The sequence below is a fragment of the Nycticebus coucang genome, chromosome 5 (assembly GCF_027406575.1).
Source record: "Nycticebus coucang isolate mNycCou1 chromosome 5, mNycCou1.pri, whole genome shotgun sequence".
NCBI lineage: Eukaryota > Metazoa > Chordata > Mammalia > Primates > Lorisidae > Nycticebus > Nycticebus coucang.
Genome location: NC_069784.1, coordinates 55,742,495 through 55,763,444, shown reverse-complemented (window position 1 = coordinate 55,763,444; position 20,950 = coordinate 55,742,495). Strand labels below are relative to the sequence as shown.

The window sequence follows — 20,950 nt, the reverse complement described above, 5'->3', positions numbered from 1 at the left end:
AAGAAAAAGCCTGTGAATTATTTTAAATTGTCTGCTATTAACCAGGAGCAAAATGAAAGTACCTTGGTCTTTCTTGAGCGGCTTAGGAAGGTGGTGAGAAAACACACTCAATTGACACCTGACCCCTTAGAGGGCCAAATTATTTTAAAAGATAAAAATTTATCATTCAGATGGCCCCAGACATTTGAAGAAAATGCCAGAAATCGGCACTAGGCCCATATCATAACCTAGAGAATCTTCTTAAAATGGCCACAGTGGTCTTCTATAATCGAGATCAGGAGGAAGAGGAGAAAAAAGAAAGAAGGGATAAAAAAGGAATGTCAGCTCTAGTAATGACACAAACAGGTACCATTCAGGGGCAGAGGGAAGCCAGAGGAGCTAAGGGCAAGTGCTTCCAATGTGATGCAATCTCTCTTGAGGAGAGATTGCCCAGGACAGCACCACCTGTCGGGCAAGCCACCAGGCCCCTGTCCAGAATGCAAGGGTGACCACTGGAGGGTAAGGCCTCCTGGGACAGTGATCCCATCAGCCCCCAAACAGGACTGAGGGTGTCCGGGGCAGATTCTTATGGCTCCGTTTGTGTCATCACCCCTCAAGAGCCTTGGGTCTGCCTCATAGTGGAGAACCAGGAGACAGAATTTTTTCTGGACACTGGAGCTACCTTTTCTGTATTCCACTCTAACTGTAGTCTTCTATCCCCCCAATCTGTAACTATACAGGGGTGTCTGGAAAGACAGTTACCAAATTCTTCTCTCACCCTTTAAGCTGCAATTAGGGCAACTGGCTGTTCTCTCATGCCTTCCTAATCATGCCTGAAAGTCCTGCTCCCCTTTTGGGAAGGGACATACTAACTAAAGCGAGAATAACAATTTATATTAATATGGAGCAAGAACCTATACTATGCTTTCCCTTATTACAGACAGAAATTAACCCCGAAGTGTGGGCTACTGAGGGACAGGTGGGAAGAGCAAGATACACTCAACCAGTCCAGATTAAGTTTAAAAATCACACCATCTATCCCAATCAAAAGCAATACCCTCTAAAAGCAGAAGCTAGGAATGGGTTACTATCCATAATACAGAACCTAAAGCGACAGAAATTATTAGTACCCAAAGCCCAACGGAACTTGGAGACTAGTACAGGACCTCTGCATTATAAATGAAGCAGTCATTCCTCTCCATCCTGTAGTTTGCAATCCACATACTTCATTATCTCAAATCCCTGAAGAAGCTGCCTGTTTCAGTCCTAGATGTAGAAGATACCTTTTTCTGCATTCCCCTTCATGAAAATTCCCAATACCTTTTTGCTTTTGAAGACCCTTCTGACTCCATTACAGGGGCTATGTTACCTCAGGGATTTAGGGACAGCCCTCACTTGTTTGGACAAGCCTTAGCCCAAGACTTGAGTCGTTTCTCCAATCCCACAGCAACTCTTTTAGTTGATTTTCTTTTTTTTTTTTTTTTTGTAGAGACAGAGTCTCACTTTATGGCCCTCGGTAGAGTGCCATGGCCTCACACAGCTCACAGCAACCTCCAACGCCTGGGCCCAAGCGATTCTCTTGCCTCAGCCTCCCGAGTAGCTGGGACTACAGGCGCCCGCCACAACGCCCAGTTATTTTTTGGTTGCAGTTTGGCTGGGGCCGGGCTTGAACCCGCCACCCTCCGTATATGGGGCCGGCGCCTTACCAACTGAGCCACAGGTGCCGCCCCCCACAGCAACTCTTATTCAGTATATTAAGGACATTCTTTTGGGAGCACCAGATATGCAAGGAATGCCACAAAGCTACCCAAGATCTATTAAACTTTCTAGCTGAGGGTGGCACCTGTGGCTCAGTGAATAGGGCACTGGCCCCATATACCGAGGGTGTCAAGTTCGAATCCGAGGATTCGACAGGATTAAACATCATACTTACTACAACAGCCACCAATATCATAACTCATCTGAGGAATTACTGAGAACAAGACATTCTCCTGGCAAGCCTGGACACAATCCTGGACAAACTGTAACAAAAAATAGCCGGGCATTGTGGCAGGAGCCTGTAGTCCCAGCTACTCGGGAGGCTGAGGCTACAGAATCGCCTAAGCCCAAGAGCTGGAGGTTGCTGTGATCTGTGACTCCATGGCACCCTACCAGGGGCGACAAAGTGAGACTCTGTCTCTAAAAAATAAAAGTAAAAATAAAAACTTTCTAGCTGATTGTGGGTACAAAGTTTCCAAGGCTAAAGCCCAATTATGCGTACCTGAAGTGAACTATTTGGGTCTCCAACTTTCACAGGGAAAGAGCTTTGGGTAAGGAAAGAATAGAACCAATATTAGGTCACCCTAAACCTCAAACTGTCAGCTTCGAGGCTGCTTAGGAATTACAGGCTTTTGCAGACTGAATTTCTGGTATAGTGAAATAACTAGACCACTCTATTCTTGAATTAAAAATGCACAAAAGGAGTGCCTGGTCACTCTAGAATGGGAACCATAAAACAGATGATAAGGACTTGTGATGTATGTCAGAGAAACAATCCTTTAAATCACCATCTAGCTCCCCCAGGTATACAAAACAAGGTAAATATCCAGGTGAAGATTGGCAAATTGATCTCACTCATCTCCCTAAGGTACACGGTGTACAATATTTACTGCTATTTGTAAATACTTTTACCAATTGGGTTGAAGCATTCCCTTGCAGGACAGAAAAGGCTCAGGAAGTTGTAAAGGCTTTAGTACATGAGATTATTCCCTGGTTGGACTCCCTTGAAGTTTGCAAAGTGATAATGGGCCGGCCTTCAAAGCAGCTATTACACAGGGAATATCTAAAGCCCTGAGCATAATATATCGTATCATCTACACTGTTCTTAAAGGCTCCAATCCTCTGGAAAGGTGGAAAAAATGAATGATAAAATCAAAAGACAGTTACGAAAACTAACTCCAGAGACTCAATTCCCTTGTACTAAATTACTTTCCATTGTTCTCCTCAGAATAAGAAATTTATAGCCGGGCATTGTGGCAGGCGCCTATAGTCCCAGCTGCTCAGGAGGCTGAGGCAAGAGAATCGCCTAAGCCCAAGAGCTGGAGGTTGCTGCGAGTTGTGACGCCACCACACTCTACGGAGGGTGACAATGTAAGAGTCTGTCTCTAAAAATAAAGAAAGAAATTGGGCGGCGCCTGTGGCTCAGTGGGCAGGGCACCGGCCACATATGCCGAGAGTGGCAGGTTCAAACCTGGCCCCAGCCAAACTGCAACAACAACAACAAAATAAATAAACAAAAACAGCTTATTCGGGGAAACTTGATATGCAATAAAATGCACAAAGGTACACAATTTGCTACATTAAAAAAAGAAAAAAGAAAGAAAGAAATTTACCTCAGAGACTTAGTTGTAGCCCATTTGAGTTATTATGGAGGGCCTTTTAACTAATGACTTATTATTAAATCAAGTCACTACCAAATAAGTAAAACATATTACTTCTTTAGCTAAATTTTAACAAATCCTTAAAAACCTCCCAACTACATTTTCACATTTAACACTAAAAGAACTTTTCTCTCCTGGAGATCTAGTTATGATAAAAACTCTTCCCACCCATTCACCTTCCCTAACCCCAAGTTGGGAGGGTCCCTTTCCTGTCATCTTGCCTTCTTCTACAGCTGTTAAAGTTACGGAAATAGATTGCTGGATATATCACTCACAAGTAAAATCCTGGAACCCACCTACAGAAGCAGACCAAGAAGAGAATCAACCACAGTCCACCTACGCTTGTAAGCCTCAAGAAAAGCTGAAGTTATTATTTAGAAACAAGCAAGGAAAGTGTTGATATAGTTTTCTTTAGAAATCACTGACTTTTGGGCGGCGCCTGTGGCTCAGCGAGTAGGGCGCCAGCCCCATATGCCGAGGGTGGCGGGTTCAAACCCAGCCCCGGCCAAACTGCAACCAAAAAATAGCCGGGCGTTGTGGCGGGCGCCTGTAGTCCCAGCTGCTCAGGAGGCTGAGGCAAGAGAATCGCGTAAGCCCAAGAGTTAAGAGGTTGCTGTGAGCGGTGTGACGCCACGGCACTCTACCCGAGGGCGGTACAGTGAGACTCTGTCTCTACCAAAAAAAAAAAAAAAAAAAAAAAATGGTAAAAAAAAAAAAAAGAAATCACTGACTTTTGTCATTTCCAACCTGATGCCAATAGCCCCTCCTCTCACTGTTCTACCCTTGCCTTTTAATAGATGAGTCTTTCAGAAATGATGTCATCAGGCCCCTAACAGTAAAGATGGTCCAAGGCCCATTCTATTGCAGACCCCTGGATCACCCTCCCTCAGGAGAAACCCTAACTGTCTCCTCCTGTCATCACTCAATTCAGCAGGAAGCAGTTAGATCTAGACGTCCTTGCTCGGTAACAGCAGTTAGAATTTCTACTCAGAGTGAGATTGATACAGGGCTCTCCCATTCAAGGCTGAACAGGGGACCCCAGTTTTCCTAGGTCTGGGCAATTTCATGAAGGGAACACCCTGACCTTTTCCCCTAACCTAGAGATACTACATTCATCCGCTTGCGGATTACACTCAATAATGTTGAAAATGTGTTTCCATTTGCCAAATCCTGGCCAAGTGTAAATCTCAAGACCTAATACCCCTAGACTAAGAGCACACATAGAGACTCCCCACTTGGGTCTTTCCTTCTGTCCAGAAGCTCTGGTGCTATTTACTCTTTTTGTATTCCTTTCTGTCTAATAAAAATCTTATCTTACCACTTATCTGTGGTCTGTGGGTTCATTCTTTGAATCCCTGAGAACAAGGACCTACTGAAAAAAGAAATTCCGTTAACATTTCTACCTCTTTTAGGTAGATTTGAACCAAAGAAAAATGAAAGCAGCATTCTTCCTCCTTCAGTATCCTGTTACAGAATGTCCGAATTAAAAATTACCTCAGACAACCATAGAAAAATCAAAGCCCCCACCTTAAAGATAAAATTAAGAGAAAGAAAAAATCAAATTAGATACAAGCGTCAGCAGGCCCGGCGGCTAGCGCCTGCAATCCCAACGCCCTGGGAGGCCGAGGCCGGTGGATCGCCTGAGGTCACAGATTCGAGACCAGCCTGAGCCAGAGCGACACCCCGTCTCCAAAAATAGCCGGGCGTTGTGGCGGGCGCCTGTAGTCCCAGTACCCTGGGAGGCTGAGGCAAGAGAATCGCTAAAGCCCAGGAGCTGGAGGTTGCTGTGAGCTGTGACGCCACAGCGCTCTACCCAGGGCGACAAAATGAGACTCTGTCTCAAATAAAAAAAGAAAGAAAAAAAAAAAAAAGGAAAGGAAGATACAAGCGTCGGTCCACCTAACACGCACTCCATAATCAGTCAATAATTATGGGCGTCCCTTTCCCTGCCCCTCCCCCCAGCGCGAGAGTAGTGAGGAAAACGTGAAATGAGGGAGCGGGAAGCGTCTGTCTGGGCTCTCCTGTGGTGCGGCGACGCCAGCGACGCCGTGAAGCCGCCGCCGCGCCGCCCAGCTCTGCCCAGACCAAAGCCGCGCCGGCTGGGGCGCGCCGCGGGCAGGCCTGGGGGCCTTTCCTGCCGCCGGACGCCGGGGTCCTTCCTCGGGTCTCCCGCTGTGCGCGGGAACATGGCGGCGGCCGTGGTCGCTCCGGCAGGCCGAGCTCTCCTGTGGGCGGGCGCTGAGCTGCTGCGACGAGACAGAGTCCGGGAGCTGCTCCGGCCGCGACTGGAAGTGGGCACCCCCGGCCCGCAGCGCGACTTCAGCCTCTCTCAAAACTGGGGGAGGGTTGGTTTTGGCTTATGGGGCTGTTACGCCCGACGTTCGTTTCTGGGAGTGCCCTGAATCCAGACTGGAGTGGCCAGGTCTGGGGGTGGCGGGAGCGGGTGTGCCCTGTGCTTAACCTCACCTTTCTGGCCGCCAGGGCACGGTCATCGTGGAGCGCTGGTGGAAGGTGCCGCTGGCTGGAGAGGGCCGAAAGCCGCGCTTGCACCGGCGACACCGCGTCTATAAGTTAGTGGAGGACACTAAACATCGACCCAAAGAAAACCTGGAGCTCATCCTTACGCAGTCTGTGGAGGGTAAGGCCCCGCCGAGCTACTTCTCGGGTTGGTTCTCTTCCGCATCAACTTTTTCCTGCCCTTCGTCAGTTCTTTGCTTTTTATACTTTGGAAATAGTGAGCTGTTTGTACAGGGTGTCCATAAAGCAACAAATTGCACACGAACTTTATGGATGCCCTGTATAAAAAGAGGAAGCCTTAAAAGTACTGCGATTGTGATACTGGGCTCTGGCATGCAAGGTTAAGACATGGAGGCAGGAACACCGTTAACAATGTGTGGGGAAAGAGATCTGCCAGTTTGTGCCACAGATACTGAAATCTTCTGAACGGACAACTCCTCACTCCCATGTAGGGAATGCTAAATTTCTACATCAAGTCTTAAAGAAACTAAGTGTTCCTGTTGAATATGAATTAACATAAGAATAAACACTGTGAGAAAATAAGTGCTTCTTGCTTTGATCATCTTTTCTTTTGGGCAGAACTTGGAGTCCGGGGTGACCTGGTCTCAGGGAAGAAATCTGTGGGTCGTAATCGCCTCCTTCCTCAGGGACTAGCTGTATATGCATCCCCTGAAAACAAGAAGCTGTTTGAAGAGGAGAAATTGGTGAGCTTAACGGAAGGGCAGAGTAACTTGGAGGAATAAAACTTTAAGATTTCCTTTGCCAACGTTTTTCCATTTGATATTTAATTTGAGAATAAAGTAGAATGGCTCAATGCCAGCCACATACACCAGGGCCAGCTAAACAATGATAATGGCAACAAAAAATAGTCGGGTGTTGTGGCCAGCACCTGTAATCCCAGTTACTTGGGAGGCTGAGGCAAGAGAATTGCTTAAGCTCAAGAGTGTGAGGTTGCTGTGAGCTGTGACGCATGGCACTCTACCACGGGCAACATAATAAGATTCTGTCTCAAAAAAGAAAGAAAAGAAAATAGGAACTATAAGAACAGGAATCCAGAAGCTCAGCTGATGCTCAGCACATTAAGAGTCTGATACTACTGCTTGGTGCCTGTGGCTCAAGCAGCTAAGGTGCCAGCCACATACACCTGAGCTGGCAGTTCGAATCCAGCCCGGCCCGCCAAACAACAGTGATGGCTGCAACCAAAAAATAGCCGGGCGTTGTGGCAGGCGCCTGTAGTCTCAGCTACTTGGGAGGAGGAGGCAGGAGAATTGCTTGAGCCCAGGAGTTGGAGGTTGCTGTGAGCTGTGATGCCATGGCACTCTACCCAGGGTGACAGCTTGAGGCTCTGTCTCAGAAAAAAAAAAGTCTGATACTACTTAACATGAACTCTTTTTCCTTATACTTCTTTTCGTTTTTTTTTTTTGTAAAGACAGAGTCTCACTGTACCGCCCTTGGGTAGAGTGCCATGGTGTCACACGGCTCACAGCAACCTCTAACTCTTGGGCTTACGCAATTCTCTTGCCTCAGCCTCCCGAGCAGCTGGGACTACAGGCGCTCAGCTATTTTTTTTTTTGTTGCAGTTTGGCCGGGGCTGAGTTTGAACTCGCCACCCTCGGCATATGGGGCCGGTGCCCTACTCACTGAGCCACAGGCGCCGCCCTTCTTTTCGTTTTTTTGAAACAGAGTCTATGTCACCCTCAGGAGAGTACCGTGGTACTCTAACTCTTGGGCTCAAGTGATTCTCTTGCCTCAGCCTCCCAAGTAGCTGGGACTACAGGCCACAATGTTTGGCTATTTTTTGTTGTAGTTGTCATTGTTTGGCAGGTCTGGGCTGGGTTTGAACCCACCAGTCCTGGTGTATGTTGCTGGTGCCCTACCCACTGAGCTACGGGCACCAAGCCCTTATACTTATTTTCATCTTTTAACTTTCTATTCAGCTGAGACAAGAAGGAAAATTACAGAAGATCCAGACCAAGGCAGGTGAGGCGGTGAGTAGACATAGGGAATGTCTTTATTTATTGGTACTTATAGGAATTACTGACTACTTCCTTAGCATCTCTGTGAGTTCCTGGAAGTTTTCTGATTGTAGACACAAAGATGTGAGAAAGGGGCAGTGTTGTGGCTGCCCTACACAACTGGTATGGAGACTTATTGAGAATCCTGACATGTTCAGTGAGGTGCCCTGGTACATTGAAGGAGGCCCCAGTCTGGGAATCACGGGACTCAACACATAGAAAAGTTTGAAATTGCTGGGTGCATTGGTTCATGTCTGTAATCCCAGCACTCTGGGGGCCCAGGCAGGTTTGAGACCAGCCTAGGCCAGAGCAAAACCCCATCTCTAAAAATAGCCCGGTGTTGTGGCAGGTGCCTGTAGCCCAGCTACTTGAGAGGCTGAGGCAAGAGAATAACTTGAGCCCAAGAATTTGAGGTTGCTGTGAGCTAAGCACCATGGCACTCTATGGAGGGCAACAAAGTGAAACTCTGTCTTAAAAAAAAAGTTTGAGATAGGGCTGTGCCTTCGAGAATATTTACAGACAAATTAGAGAGAACATAGATATATGAGAAAGTGATCAGTAAACTTATGAGGGTAAATTGTAAGAGTGCCAGGGACTGTGATGGGTTTTGGGTGATTGGGGAGGGCTTTCTTTCACACATAATTAAATTAGGCCTCATGGGATTAGGTTTGGGATAGGTCAGGAGGGTGGGGAAAATGTTCTTAAGGAAAGGTATAAGTAAAAATTTCAAGCATGTTTTAACATAGAAAATGCACTATCTAGCGAAAGCAGAGGATTAGGTAGTATACATTGGCTGGAAAGGGGATTGGTGTGAGATTTGTAACATCTTGAATTCTCAGCTAATGAATTTATCCTTCATTCTGTACACAGGGAGGAACCATTAGTGGGGTATGGGTAGAGTTGAAGGGCTGGAGATGGTGAGTTAAAACAGTCTATTGAGATATAATAGTGAGACCCCTATTGTGATCCTAACTTTGACATACCCTATTTCTCCTTGCTTAGGAAACAGCAAGGTAGGTGACATCTCCCTACAACATATTGCCAAAATATCTTTTAACGACATTAGTCTTGAGACTGTTGCAGGACCGGCAAATTGAAAGCAACAGACATAGGTGAAGGAATTTTATTGCCAGCCAGAACTCAGGTGCCTGAAGGTGTAAAACACTGACTTCTATTCTCACAAAGCTCTTTTGTACAATTCTTAGCTCATTTACAGTTACAGGGTTGTAGTTTCAGATGTTTAGGTCATGGGAAAAGTTTTTAGCTAGCAGTCAAAAAAATCACAAAGAGTTTAATGATTATATTTCTCAAGAAACCAGGGTGCTATTATTTATCACAGTCTGTAGTGTGATAAATAATAAACACCTGAAAAGGAACGCCTTGGTAATAAGGGAATGGGGAAAGGATTGGTCTCTCGCTAAAAAGCATGCGAGCACAAGATGAGAACACAGACATTGTTGCTTGGCAGTCTCCACACCTGTGGTGTATCACTTCTATAAATAGCCCGGGCGAACTTAGTCAAGGCTACTCCTATTAAGACTGCTGCACCTTTGAGGCGCTCCGGCGCCTCTAACCTGAACCAGACTGAGACAACAGGCTCCACCAGATGGGAAGTCTAACCAGGCTGAGACAGTGGGCTCCCTGGCATTTAGGGGAAGCCTTTCCACGAACAAGCAGGTACCTTGTAGCTTGGTCCATGTCCTGGCAGTTTCTAGGGCTGGAGCCGGCGGCCTGGCGTCCCAGCTCCCACAGCAGTCTCTTTCAAGGTTACATCTGCTTAGTTCTTTCTTATCTTTGAAAGTGGAGCTTTTCTGCAGCTGTCTGCTGCATTCTCAGGACCACTAAAAAGTGTAAGATTCATTTCTGTTTGCTCAAGACAAGAATGTTCTGTCTTCCCCTCTGATCTTCTCATCTATCTTGGCTGTAAAGCAGAAAGCCCCTTTTCTCCTGAGCTCTCAGACCTTATGACTCTTGCTAACATGTTTCCTCTCTCTTGATTCCCAATTCCAATTCAAGTTCAGTCCCTACTTAAAATTTCAGATGGTGAAATTTCTAAGAAGCTGTCACCTCAAGGTGGGAATGAAGAACAATGTCAAATGGGAGCTGAACCCTGAAATAGTTGCCCACCACTTTTTCAAGAATGTGAGTGTTCCCCTAAATCAGTATACCCCTGAGATTGGAAGCTACCTCTGGAAAGTAGACCCAAGATCGACCCCTTTCTTAGGAAAGGATGTGGTCATCCAGCTGAAGTTAAGGAAAGTATTCTGGATTGGTTTTCAGGGGTATGGAAGGGAAATGGCTACAGACTAACAATGGTCACACAGAATTTAAAGACTGATATGAAAAGGTGATGATGGTTTCCACTATTTCCTACCAAGGGAAAGCTGGGGGATTTGTGACTTGCTGGAGAATTGCTACTTTTGCAGCTGAAGTGATTCTCAAGCGGTTTCTCTTTGTGAATCAAGCTCCCTTTCTGAGAAAGGAGGACTGAGTTTCCCCACTATCTGTGAAGATCTGTGCCCTCTCATGGGATCAGCCAGAGTAGACTCTCCAGTTTTATTCATCCCTATACAGGAAATTCTAGAACCCACTTTATGAAGTTACTTAGAATGGTACTCGAGGAAACAGTTCATTTCAGCTGTGATTTTTTTTTGCAGCTTGGTGTGGTGGTTGCCCCATGTACATTAAAGTTACTGGAAAAGCCTATCATGCAGTGGGGCGAGCACTGGTGTGAAGTGACTGTGAGTATTCCACATTCTTCTTTTTCTGATTGGGTGAAAAGCTGGGATTAGCTCTTTTCTGCCTGACTGATCTCTGAAGATTCCTGTTTTGTGTACAGGTAAACGGGCTTGACACTGTGAGTACCTATGTCTGTGGTGAACTTTGAGAAGCCCAAGACCAAAAAATACAAGTACTGGTTGGCTCAGCAAGCTGCCAAGGGCATGGGACCCACCAGCTCCAAGGTGAGCTGATCCTACTGTCCCTCCAAGGCATCAAAGCAGTGGAACAAAAACAGGCTCTGGTCTCACTCCCAGCTCTCATCAAATATGGAATTTTAGAGAACGTGTAAAGACATCAGACTGAACTACATGAACATGTTGAATTCTATTTGTCATCTTTATCTTTAACTTACACGACATCCAGCCTCATTGGGGTGGTCTTGCTCAAGAGGTACCAGGCTGTAGATTGGATAAGCTAGATGTCAGTGGACTGCAACAGCCCAGGTCCTGTTTGGCTTCTTCCTCCATGGCAGTTCACTGGAACAAACAGAAGAGGTGCCCATTGTCTTTAGTACTTGATTTACTCTCAGTCATCCAAAATGAGCATTGTATCTCAGGCAGAAATAAAAAGGTTGCATTCTTTTTAGGTGATGTTTACTGGTCTTAAGTAGACTGGGGACAAGACATCCAAGTGGGAAGTTCTCTTGAGTAGCTGAAGTCTGTTGCTTAAAGGGAGAGAAGAGGAGAAAACATGAGCACGCTACATCCCACTGTTTTGTGAGATTGCTCTGAACAAGCTGTGTGTGTCTTTGGTCTTAAAACTTACTCTCACTAGATACACTGATAAAATTGTCAATGTGAATAAGCACAATGGATTCTATTTCTCTAAGGGAGATCTTCAGGGTAACTGTTGGAGAAAATGGAGCTGGGATGAAAGAAGCTTAAAAAGGGAACTTCTGTATCGTTTCCTGAAACGGCTCCTGAAATTCTGAACAAGAAGATAGATACCCTGACTTCCAGAACAAGGTTAAGATGTGGAGATAGTCATGAGGTAATCTTGGAGTAGATGTCTTGATGGGAGATAAGGGAAGTGTAAATGTTCAGAATTCCATTTTCAGTTGGATTGTGCCAGGGTCGCTCAAGTACCCCTGAGGCAAGAGAATCGCTCAAGCCCAAGAGTTGGATGTTTCTGTGAACTATGACTCCACAGCACTCTACCAAGGGTGACATAGATTCTGTGTCAAAAAAAAAAAACTCCTGGGGATTCTCCTGCCTCAATCTCCTGAGTAGCTGGGACTAGAGACACCTGGCACACGTGTAGCTAATTTTTTCTATTTTTTTAGTAGCTGGCTAATTTTTTCTTTTTTTTTAGAGACAGAGTCTCACTTTGTCACCCTCAGTAGAGTGCTGTGGCATCACAGCTCACAGCAACCTCCAACTCCTGGGTTTAGGTGATTCTCCTGCCTCAGCCTCCTGAGCAGCTGGGACTACAGGCACCCCACAATGCCCAGCTATTTTTTTGTTGCAGTTTGGCCAGGGCTGGGTTTGAACCCATAACCCTTGGTATATGGGGCCGGCACCCTACTCACTGAGCCACAGGCGCTGCCCTAATTTTTTCTATTTTTTAGTAGAGATGGGGTCTTGCTCTTGCTCATGCTGGTCTCAAACTCCTTCCTCAAGCAGTCCTCCCTTTAGCCTCCCAGAGTACTAGGATTATAGGTGTGAGCCACTACATCCGGCAAGTGAATAGCCCATCTCTGTTGTTTTTTTTTTTTTTTTTTTTAAGAGACAAAGTCTCACTTTGTTTCCCTTGGTAGAGTGCCATGGCATCATCACTCACAGCAACCTCCAACTCCTGGGCTTAGCTGATTCTCTTGCCTCAGCCTCCCGAGTAGCTGGGACTACAGGTGCCCGCCACAATGCCCGGCTATTTTTTTTTTTGTTGCAGTTTGGCCGGGGCCAGGTTCGAACCCACCACTCTTGGTGCCATGGGGCAGGCACCCTACCCACTGAACCACAGGCACTGCCCAATAGCCCATCTCTTAAGTTGTCTATTCAGCTTCCACCTACTGAGACAACCCATACATTAACCAGGTTCATCCTTTTCCCATTTCTGTCACTTGGTCTTGAGGGATTCCTCCAATCCATGTGGCACTGTAGATAAAAAATTGGGGAAGAGGGCGGTGCCTGTGGCTCAGTGAGTAGGGCGCCAGCCCCATATACTGAGGGTGGCAGGTTCAAACCCGGCCCCTGCCAAACTGCAACAAAAAAATAGCCAGGTGCTGTGGCAGGTACCTGTAGTCCCAGCTACTCTAGAGGCTGAGGCAAGAGAATCACCTAAATCCAGGAGTTGGAGGTTGTTGTGAGCTGTGTGACGCCACAGCATTCTATTGAGGGCGATAAAGTGAAACTCTGTCGCTACAAAAAAAAAAAGCTGAGGAAGAAACACCGGAGGTGTGTGACAGAGTCTGGTCACCTGCCTGTGCAGCTTGCTGTTGCCTTGCAGCCCTACTTGTGCCCAATTCATGTGATGAAATGGAACGTGCATTTCATCATACGAAGGATCACTAGTGGACCCAGCCTTATGACTTGTGGTATGAGGGAACCCAGGTTGTAATAAATCATGTGTCATCTCAACTAGGGCTTAGCATGCCAGAGTTCGAGGGAGTCTATATGTGACTTCTGTTGGAACTTGCTGCAAACAGTGTGCTGTTCTGTCACCAGAATATGGTGTCTTGTGGACAAGCAGCAGGGACGCTGTTCCACAGCCTTGACCTGCTACAGCCTTTTCCTGCTCGGGCCCCACTCAGTGTTGGCAGCCTTTTGTGTCACCTGATAATGGGTCAGAGCGATATTCCCTGGTGTGAATATGCTGTCTGTAGACCCCAAAGAGGTTTACTGGGCATTGTGCTCCCTTGGTGAGACCAATGCCCGGTAAACCTCTTTGGGGTCTACAGACCACTGGGTTTCTAAAATCTTCACTGTTATGGCAAGATCTTGGATATTTGTGGGGTTTGTACACTGCCACTTGAACATCTGTCCTACCAAAGTCTCCGGTGTACTTATCATTACTTGCTAATCCTATGTAATTACCATGATGCCACCCATATAATAATGTGATGTCCTATGAAATGTACAGATGACCCCGCTCCCTTCAGACTATACTGTGATGGAGGTGAGAAGCATTTACATGGTCCAGGGGCAAAACTGTAAATGTACGTGACTGCACACCTCAGTCGTGAGAGCAAATGTTATTTTCCTTTTTTATAGAGAGTTGGGGGATGCATCGTTTAGATCAAACCATACCCTGTACCCGAGGCTGTGTTAAATCTTCCCCAGCAAAGATACCACATTTGGGACAGTACATAGAGTCAATATTACCTGCTGACTGAGGCTGAAGTAATCCACTGTCATTCTCCAGGGCATCTGTCTGGTTTTAACAGAGCCAGACTGGGGCGGCACCTGTGCTCAGTGGGTAGGGCCCCGGCCCCATATACTGAGGGTGGCGGGTTCAAACCCAGCCCTGGCCAAACTGCAACAAAGCTACTTGGGAGGCTGAGGCAAGAGAATTGCCTAAGCCCAGGAGTTGGAGGTTGCTGTGAGCTAAGATGCCACAGTACTCCAGGGCGATAAAGTGAGACTCTGTCTCTACAAAAAAAAAAAAAAAAAAAAAACAGTGCCAGACTGGTGAATTAAATGGTAGTGTGATGGGGACCACCACCCATGCATTGAGGTCTTCATGAAGGGCACTAATGTGGCATTTTAAATTTATTACGTTGGTCTAGAATGGTGGAGCTTTCAGGGGCTTTTAAGATGGCTTTGCTTACTGATATCTCCTACCTCACAGATCGAAAGTCCAGTGCCCACTATGAAATAGATCCATTCCATCTGTCCATTAAGGACTGGTGAAGTAACCTCCAGATGGGTCTGTAAACCTAGCAGACGCACTGCAAGCCAGATGTGGGCCTGGAACACCTTGGTCACCTGGTCCCCACACTGCCAGCCTAACAGGGGCCGGTGATGGAGCTTTAGATACTGGGCTAGCAATGCTTGAAATATTTGGATTTTCTTCTTTCTCCAACATCTGTTATGAAAATAAAAGGTCACATGGGCGGCGCCTGTGGCTCAGTGAGTAGGGCGCCGGCCCCATATGCCGAGGGTGGCGGGTTCAAACCCAGCCCCGGCCAAACCGCAACAAAAAAATAGCCGTGCGTTGTGGCGGGCGCCTGTAGTCCCAGCTGCTTGGGAGGCTGAGGCAAGAGAATCGCGTGAGCCCAAGAGTTGGAGGTTGCTGTGAGCCGTGTGACGTCACAGCACTCTACCCCAGGGCGGTACAGTGAGACTCTGTCTCTACAAAAAAAAAAAAAAAAAGGTCACAAGCCCCTTTGGGTTAGGACTCGGAAATTATTACACCTTTATCGTACTGGTTCAGGATCCTTTCTCCCAGGGATGTAGCCTCTTTAATACTTGACTTCCGGGCGGCGCCTGTGGCTCAGTGAGTAGGGCGCCGGCCCCATATGCCGAGGGTGGTGGGTTCAAGCCCAGCCCCGGCCAAACTGCAACAACAAAATAGCCGGGCGTTGTGGCGGGCGCCTGTAGTCCCAGCTGCTCGGGAGGCTGAGGCAGGAGAATCGCGTAAGCCCAAGAGCTGGAGGTTGCTGTGAGCCGTGTGACGCCACGGCACTCTACCGAGGGCGTGACAGTGAGACTCTGTCTCTACAAAAAAAAAAAAATACTTCCACTTCTACCCATGAAGGAATTACAGCTATAGAAATTGCCGTCACACTGGGGGCGGCGCCTGTGGCTTAGTGAGTAGGGCGCCGGCCCCATATGCTGAGGGTGGCGGGTTCGGACCCAGCCCCGGCCAAACTGCAACCAAAAAATAGCCGGGCGTTGTGGCGGGCACCTGTAGTCCCAGCTGCTCGGGAGGCTGAGGCGAGAGAATCGCATAAGCCCAAGAGTTAAGAGGTTGCTGTGAGCCGTGTGACGCCACGGCACTCTACCTCAGGGCGGTACAGTGAGACTCTGTCTCTACAAAAAAAAAAAAAAAAGAAAAGAAATTGCCGTCACACAATCAACAAGTATAAAGCCAATGTTTATCGACACTGAAAGGCAGGTAATGCAGAACTTTACTGGAGGAAAGGGAAACAGATGGGGTGAGCAATGGTCTGGCTCAACGCCCAGCTTAGAGGAGCCTCCTGCACTGCAGTGTGATCAGCACTGAGGGGAGGAGAAACCAGGAGGAGGCAGCAGTCTCACTGAGTGTGGGAGCAGTTATCAGAGACCAGAATTGGTAGAGGATGGGTTGGCTAGAAATTGAGAAGCAGAACACTGGAGATAAGGGAATAGCATAGCTTTGGAGATCTGGATTTGGAATACTGATATGTAGATGTGTAAGGTGAAATTTCACAAGTCTGGGAGTTAAAAACAAAAAACACCACTCCCAGAGCTCACATAAGACTGGGAATATTTCATTTGTGTTCCTGACAGCCTGTATGAATAGATGGCGTGATGCATGAAGCATCAGACAGACTTCAGAAGGACTCAGTCATGAACACTCCAATAAAGACTTGAAAGGATCAATTTGATAACAATGGTGCTAGAACCAAGCCCAACACTCATTAGAGAAATGCAACAAAATCTAGCACTAAACAAAGTAAAATTTCGATGTCTAACATTCAATTAAATATTATCAAACAGTTGGGTGTGGTGGCATGTGCCTGTATTCCCAGCTACTTGGGAGGATAAGGTGGGAGGATCACTTGAGCCCAGGAGATCGAGGCTATGATGTGATCACACCCACGAATATACCTGCCTGGGCTGAGCACGGTGGCTCATGCCTGTAATCCTAACACTTTGGGAGGCCAGGAGGGTGGATTGCCTGAGCTCACAGGTTCAAGACCAGCCTGAGCAAAAGAGAGACCCTGTCTCTAAAAATAGCTTGGCGTTGTGGAGAGTGCCTGTAGTCCCAGCTACTTGGGAGGCTGAGGCAAGAGAATTGCTTGAGCCCAAGAGGCTGTGAGCTGTGATGCCATGGGACTCTTCTGAGGGCAACAAAGTGAGACTGTCTTGAAAAAAAACAAACACCTGCTTCCAGCCTGGCCAACATAGTGAGACACTGTCTCTTAAAAATTACCACAAAAAGAGATAGGAAAATGTTATCCAGAACCAAAAGTAACAGTCTCAGAAATGTCAGTTATAGTGGAATTAGAATATTTTAAAAACTATAAATATGCTTCATATCCTTATGAGTGTAAAAGAAATGAAATTAGACCTTTATCTCATACTGTATATAAACATCGACTCAAATGTTTTACATACCTTTGAAATGTAAAACCCGAAGCTGTGGAATTACTAGAAGAAAATGAAGAAAGATTTATGCCATTGGTCAGGGCAATGATTGTCTTGGATGTGACCCAAAAAGCAAAAATAGACAAATGGGATTACATCAGGCTAAAAAGTTTCTACACAGCAAACAATCCGCAGAAAGACAAGACAACCTACTGAGCGGGAGAAAATATTTGCAAACTCCACACCTGATAAGGAGTTAATATCCAAAACATATAAGGAACACAAACAATTCAGTAGCAAGAAAACAAATAACCCAATTTAAAAATAGGCAAAGGAGATATGGAGGGAGGGGGAGGGGAAAGAAAGAGCAGAGAGAGGGAAGGAGGGAGGGGGTGGGGTCCCAGTGTGTGACACACCTTTTGGGAGCAAGACACAATTGTAAGAGGGACTTTACCTAACAAATGCAATCAGGGTAACCTGGTTGTACCCGCAATGAATCCGCGGTGCCTGTGGCTCAGTTGGTGGGGCGCCGGCCCCATATGCCGAGGGTGATGGGTTCAAACCCGGCCCCTGCCAAACTGCAACCAAAAAATAGCTGGGCGTTGTGGCGGGCGCCTGTAGTCCCAGCTGCTCGGGAGGCTGAGGCAAGAGAATTGCTGAAGCCCAGGAGTTGGAGGTTGATGGTTGCTGTGAGCTGTGTGAGGCCTCACGGCACTCTACTGAGGGCCATAGAGTGAGACTGTCTCTACAAAAATAAATAAATAAATAAATAAAAATAGGGCGGCGCCTGTGGTTCAGTGAGTAGGGCGCCGGTCCCATATACCGAGGATGGCGGGTTTAAGCCCAGCCCCGGCCAAACTGCAACAAAAAAATAGCTGAGCGTTGTGGCGGGCGCCTGTAGTCCCAGCTGCTGGGGAGGCTGAGGCAGGAGAATTGCGGAAGCCCAAGAGCTGGAGGTTGCTGTGAGTCCTGTGACATCATGGTACTCTACCGAAGGCGGTAAAGTGAGACTCTGTCTCTACAAAAAAAATACATAAAAATAGGCAAAGGACCTAAATAGACACTTCTCAAAATAAGACATACAAATGCACCAGAGTAAGCAGAGGGCAGCATCAGCTCCCAGGGAGACAGCGTCTCCAGTCTGACGTAAACACTCATCAGGGTTGTAACAAATAGAATGCCCTTGGCACCCGAGAACACAAGTTCAGCTTCTGGATAAGAGTTAAAACAGCCCTTCCTGCAGAGATGAAACACCCCACTTGCTGCATTAGCCCGTCCATCGTGCAATTGTGGAGACAAACAACGTGGAAAGTAATTAAAAGAGCTGCCAAATACCCATTTTTCCTCTTTTTCCATTTGCTCCTTTTTCGCCTTTCGGGCCCTGGGGACCAGGTTGTCCGTCTGATCCATTGTGTCCTGGAAAGCCATCAACTGGAGGTCCTGCATTGAAACATGGAAACAAGAACATTTAAAAAAATCTTCCCTGGGCGGCGCCTGTGGCTCAGTGAGCAGGGCGCCAGCCCCATATACCGAGGGTGGCGGGTTCAAACCCAGCCCCGGCCAAACAGCAACAAAAAATAGCCGAGCGTTGTGGCGGGCGCCTGTAGTCCCAGCTACTCGGGAGGCTGAGGCAGGAGAATCGCCTAAGCCCAGGAGTTGGAGGTTGCTGTGAGCTGTGTGATGCCACGGCACTCTACCGAGGGCAATAAAGTGAAACTCTGTCTCTACAAAAAAAAAAATCTTCCCTGAAGTTACTGTGATTACCTTCAGCTAATAAAACCAAGAAGTGCCTTTAAAAAAAAGACATACAAATGGACAAGGATATGAAAAAATGTTTAACTTCATTGATCAACAAGGAAAAGTAGAGGGGCCTGGTAAGGTGGTTCACGCCTGTAATCCCAGCCCTCTGGGAGTCTGAGGGAGGCGGATAGCCTGAGCTCAGGAGTTCAAGTGAGACTCCTTCTCTAAAAAATATGTGGGCTTGGTACCCATAGCTCAATGGTTAAGGTGCTGGCCACGTACACCGGGGCATGGGCCTGCTAAACAATGATAACAGCAACCAAAAAAATAGCAGGGCATTGTGGCAGGCATCTGTAGTCTCAGCTACTCTGGAGGCTGAGGCAAGAGAATTGCTTAAGCCCAAGAGTTTGAGATTGCTGTGAGCTGTTTGCTACTGAGGGCAACATAGTGAGACTGTCTCAAATAAATAAATAAATTGTTATGGGGCGAGATAAGGACCACCGACTCAAATTAGAATTTCAAAAAGGAGTCTTTTATTAACTGTGGGGCTGTCTCAGCAAAGTCTAAAGCAGACTGAGAGAGCATTGAGGGGTCTGAAGTAGGAGTTTTTCTTGTGTGAAAGTTGGCAAAGGAACAAACAGGTGGGCTGAAAGTTGGCAATTAGAAGCAAAAACAAAATTGTTAAAAGAAGCAAAAAGCAAGCGCGGGGTCCTGATGACCCCTTTTACAGAAGCAAACTTTGCAATTTTAGCGGATTAGCAGATAGGTAACATGAAGGTCACGTAAAGCAGACCTGGCAATTATCAAATAAGTAAAACAATTTGTCACAGCACTTAGCTTGTTAACTCTCATCGTGACAGTACTTGGCTCATTAGTTCTTTTCTTGTTCTGTTCTGGCCCCATCCAGACCAAACTAAGAGTAATGGTACTTGGCATGGTTTAATTTACCTCTTTTTCCCTTCCTCCTATGCAGGGGGTGGTGTGAGGCCGTCATTAGACTGCAGCATCCATCAAAGGGGGGTGATGAGGCAGCTGGCACCCATGAGGCTGCTGGCACTCATCTCAAAATAATATCTGGGATGGCTTGGCACCTGTTGCTCAGTAGTTAGGGCGCCAGCCACATACACTGAGGTTGGAAGGTTTGAACCCAGCCCTGGCCTGCTAAACAATGACAACTAAAACAAACAAAAAATAGCTGGGCGTTGTGGCAGGCGCCTGTAGTCCCAGGTACTTGGGAGACTGAGGCAAAAGGTTCACTTAAGTCCAAGAGTTTGAGGTTGCTGGAGGAGCAAGACGGCGGCTGATGAACAGCTTCTTTGCAACCGGGCACGGTGAGATTGGGGAGAGAAGACTCCAGGCATCTCTAGCTTATTGGCTCTGCCCAGACACATCCCTTTGGGGATGCAGGGAGACAGCGAGAGACTTCTGGACTCCAGGAGGAGGACAAAAGCAGTGGAGAAGTGGCAAGTGGATGCGTTCATTTGGTCTGAGGCTGTGGCTGCCACAGCTGTAACTACAACAGCAGTGAGATTACAAACAGGAAAGGCCTTTCCTGTGGGTTGTTTTGTTTTTTTGGACTTGGGCACTCGGTTTAACTGCCTTGGGAGAACTTGGGTGAGAGTGCAGATGACTTTAAGTATTGTCTAGGGCCCTGGACTGAGCCACTGAACCAGAACAGAGCTAATATTTTTCAACTGTGGGCTGTGAGCAGCCATTGTGGGAGAAGTGCCCCTGCAGGCTCCGCCCTCAGGGTGGCAGAGCAAGGCTTGGGCTGGGAGACCTTGGGCAAGTCATCTAGTGACTGAGCAGCGCCAAAGGCCAGGAATGAGATGCTGGGTAAGAGCAGTGTTTAGTATTTGGCGGTAGGAGGGCTGCCTTATAATCTCAGCCCTCAGGGGCATAGAGTGAAACCAGTTTTGGTGCACCGGATAAGCAGGCAGCCACGTCAGGAGAGATCCCAGCGATAAGTGCTTTCTTGGGAAAGCTGCTTAGCCAAGGTTAACAATTTGAAGTGTCTTTTAAGCAGGTTGAGGAGAGATTAAGGTTCTCAACCCTGTGGGGTTTGAGAAATCAGCAGAGGCCTCCAGTCTCCATCTCATACAGCTGTATCAGCATTGGGATTAACAACTCATACCCCAGAAGATCACCTGTTGCCCAGACAATATTCAGCAAGATATACATACTGCTTTGGTTTTGGAATTTTTTTTTTTTAATATTCAACATTTTCCCTCTAGATTTTCCTTTTTTTTTTTTTTACCTTTTCTTTCTT

At 46.9% G+C, this 20,950-nt stretch overlaps 2 protein-coding genes across 2 annotated transcripts in view; one reads left to right on the top strand and one right to left on the bottom strand.

Annotated features, from left to right (window-relative positions):
* The first annotated feature begins 4,720 nt into the window (after positions 1-4,720).
* Positions 4,721-11,296, top strand: MRPL9 (mitochondrial ribosomal protein L9). Its single transcript, XM_053591574.1, is given in 8 exon segments — positions 4,721-5,743; positions 5,880-6,036; positions 6,495-6,619; positions 7,853-7,903; positions 9,971-10,072; positions 10,588-10,671; positions 10,770-10,789; positions 10,791-11,296. Coding segments are annotated over 8 exon segments (1,008 nt in total). The 5' UTR covers positions 4,721-5,386; the 3' UTR covers positions 10,903-11,296.
* Positions 11,297-17,831: 6,535 nt separating this feature from the next.
* RIIAD1 (regulatory subunit of type II PKA R-subunit domain containing 1) overlaps positions 17,832-20,950 on the bottom strand; it is a 29,387-nt gene continuing 26,268 nt past the window's right edge. Inside the window, exons 6-7 of the mRNA XM_053591573.1 lie at positions 18,277-18,381; positions 17,832-17,959 (exon numbers count right to left, since the gene is read on the bottom strand). The gene's annotated coding sequence lies outside the window, so the exon portion shown is untranslated. The remainder of the gene's footprint in view (positions 17,960-18,276; positions 18,382-20,950) is intronic.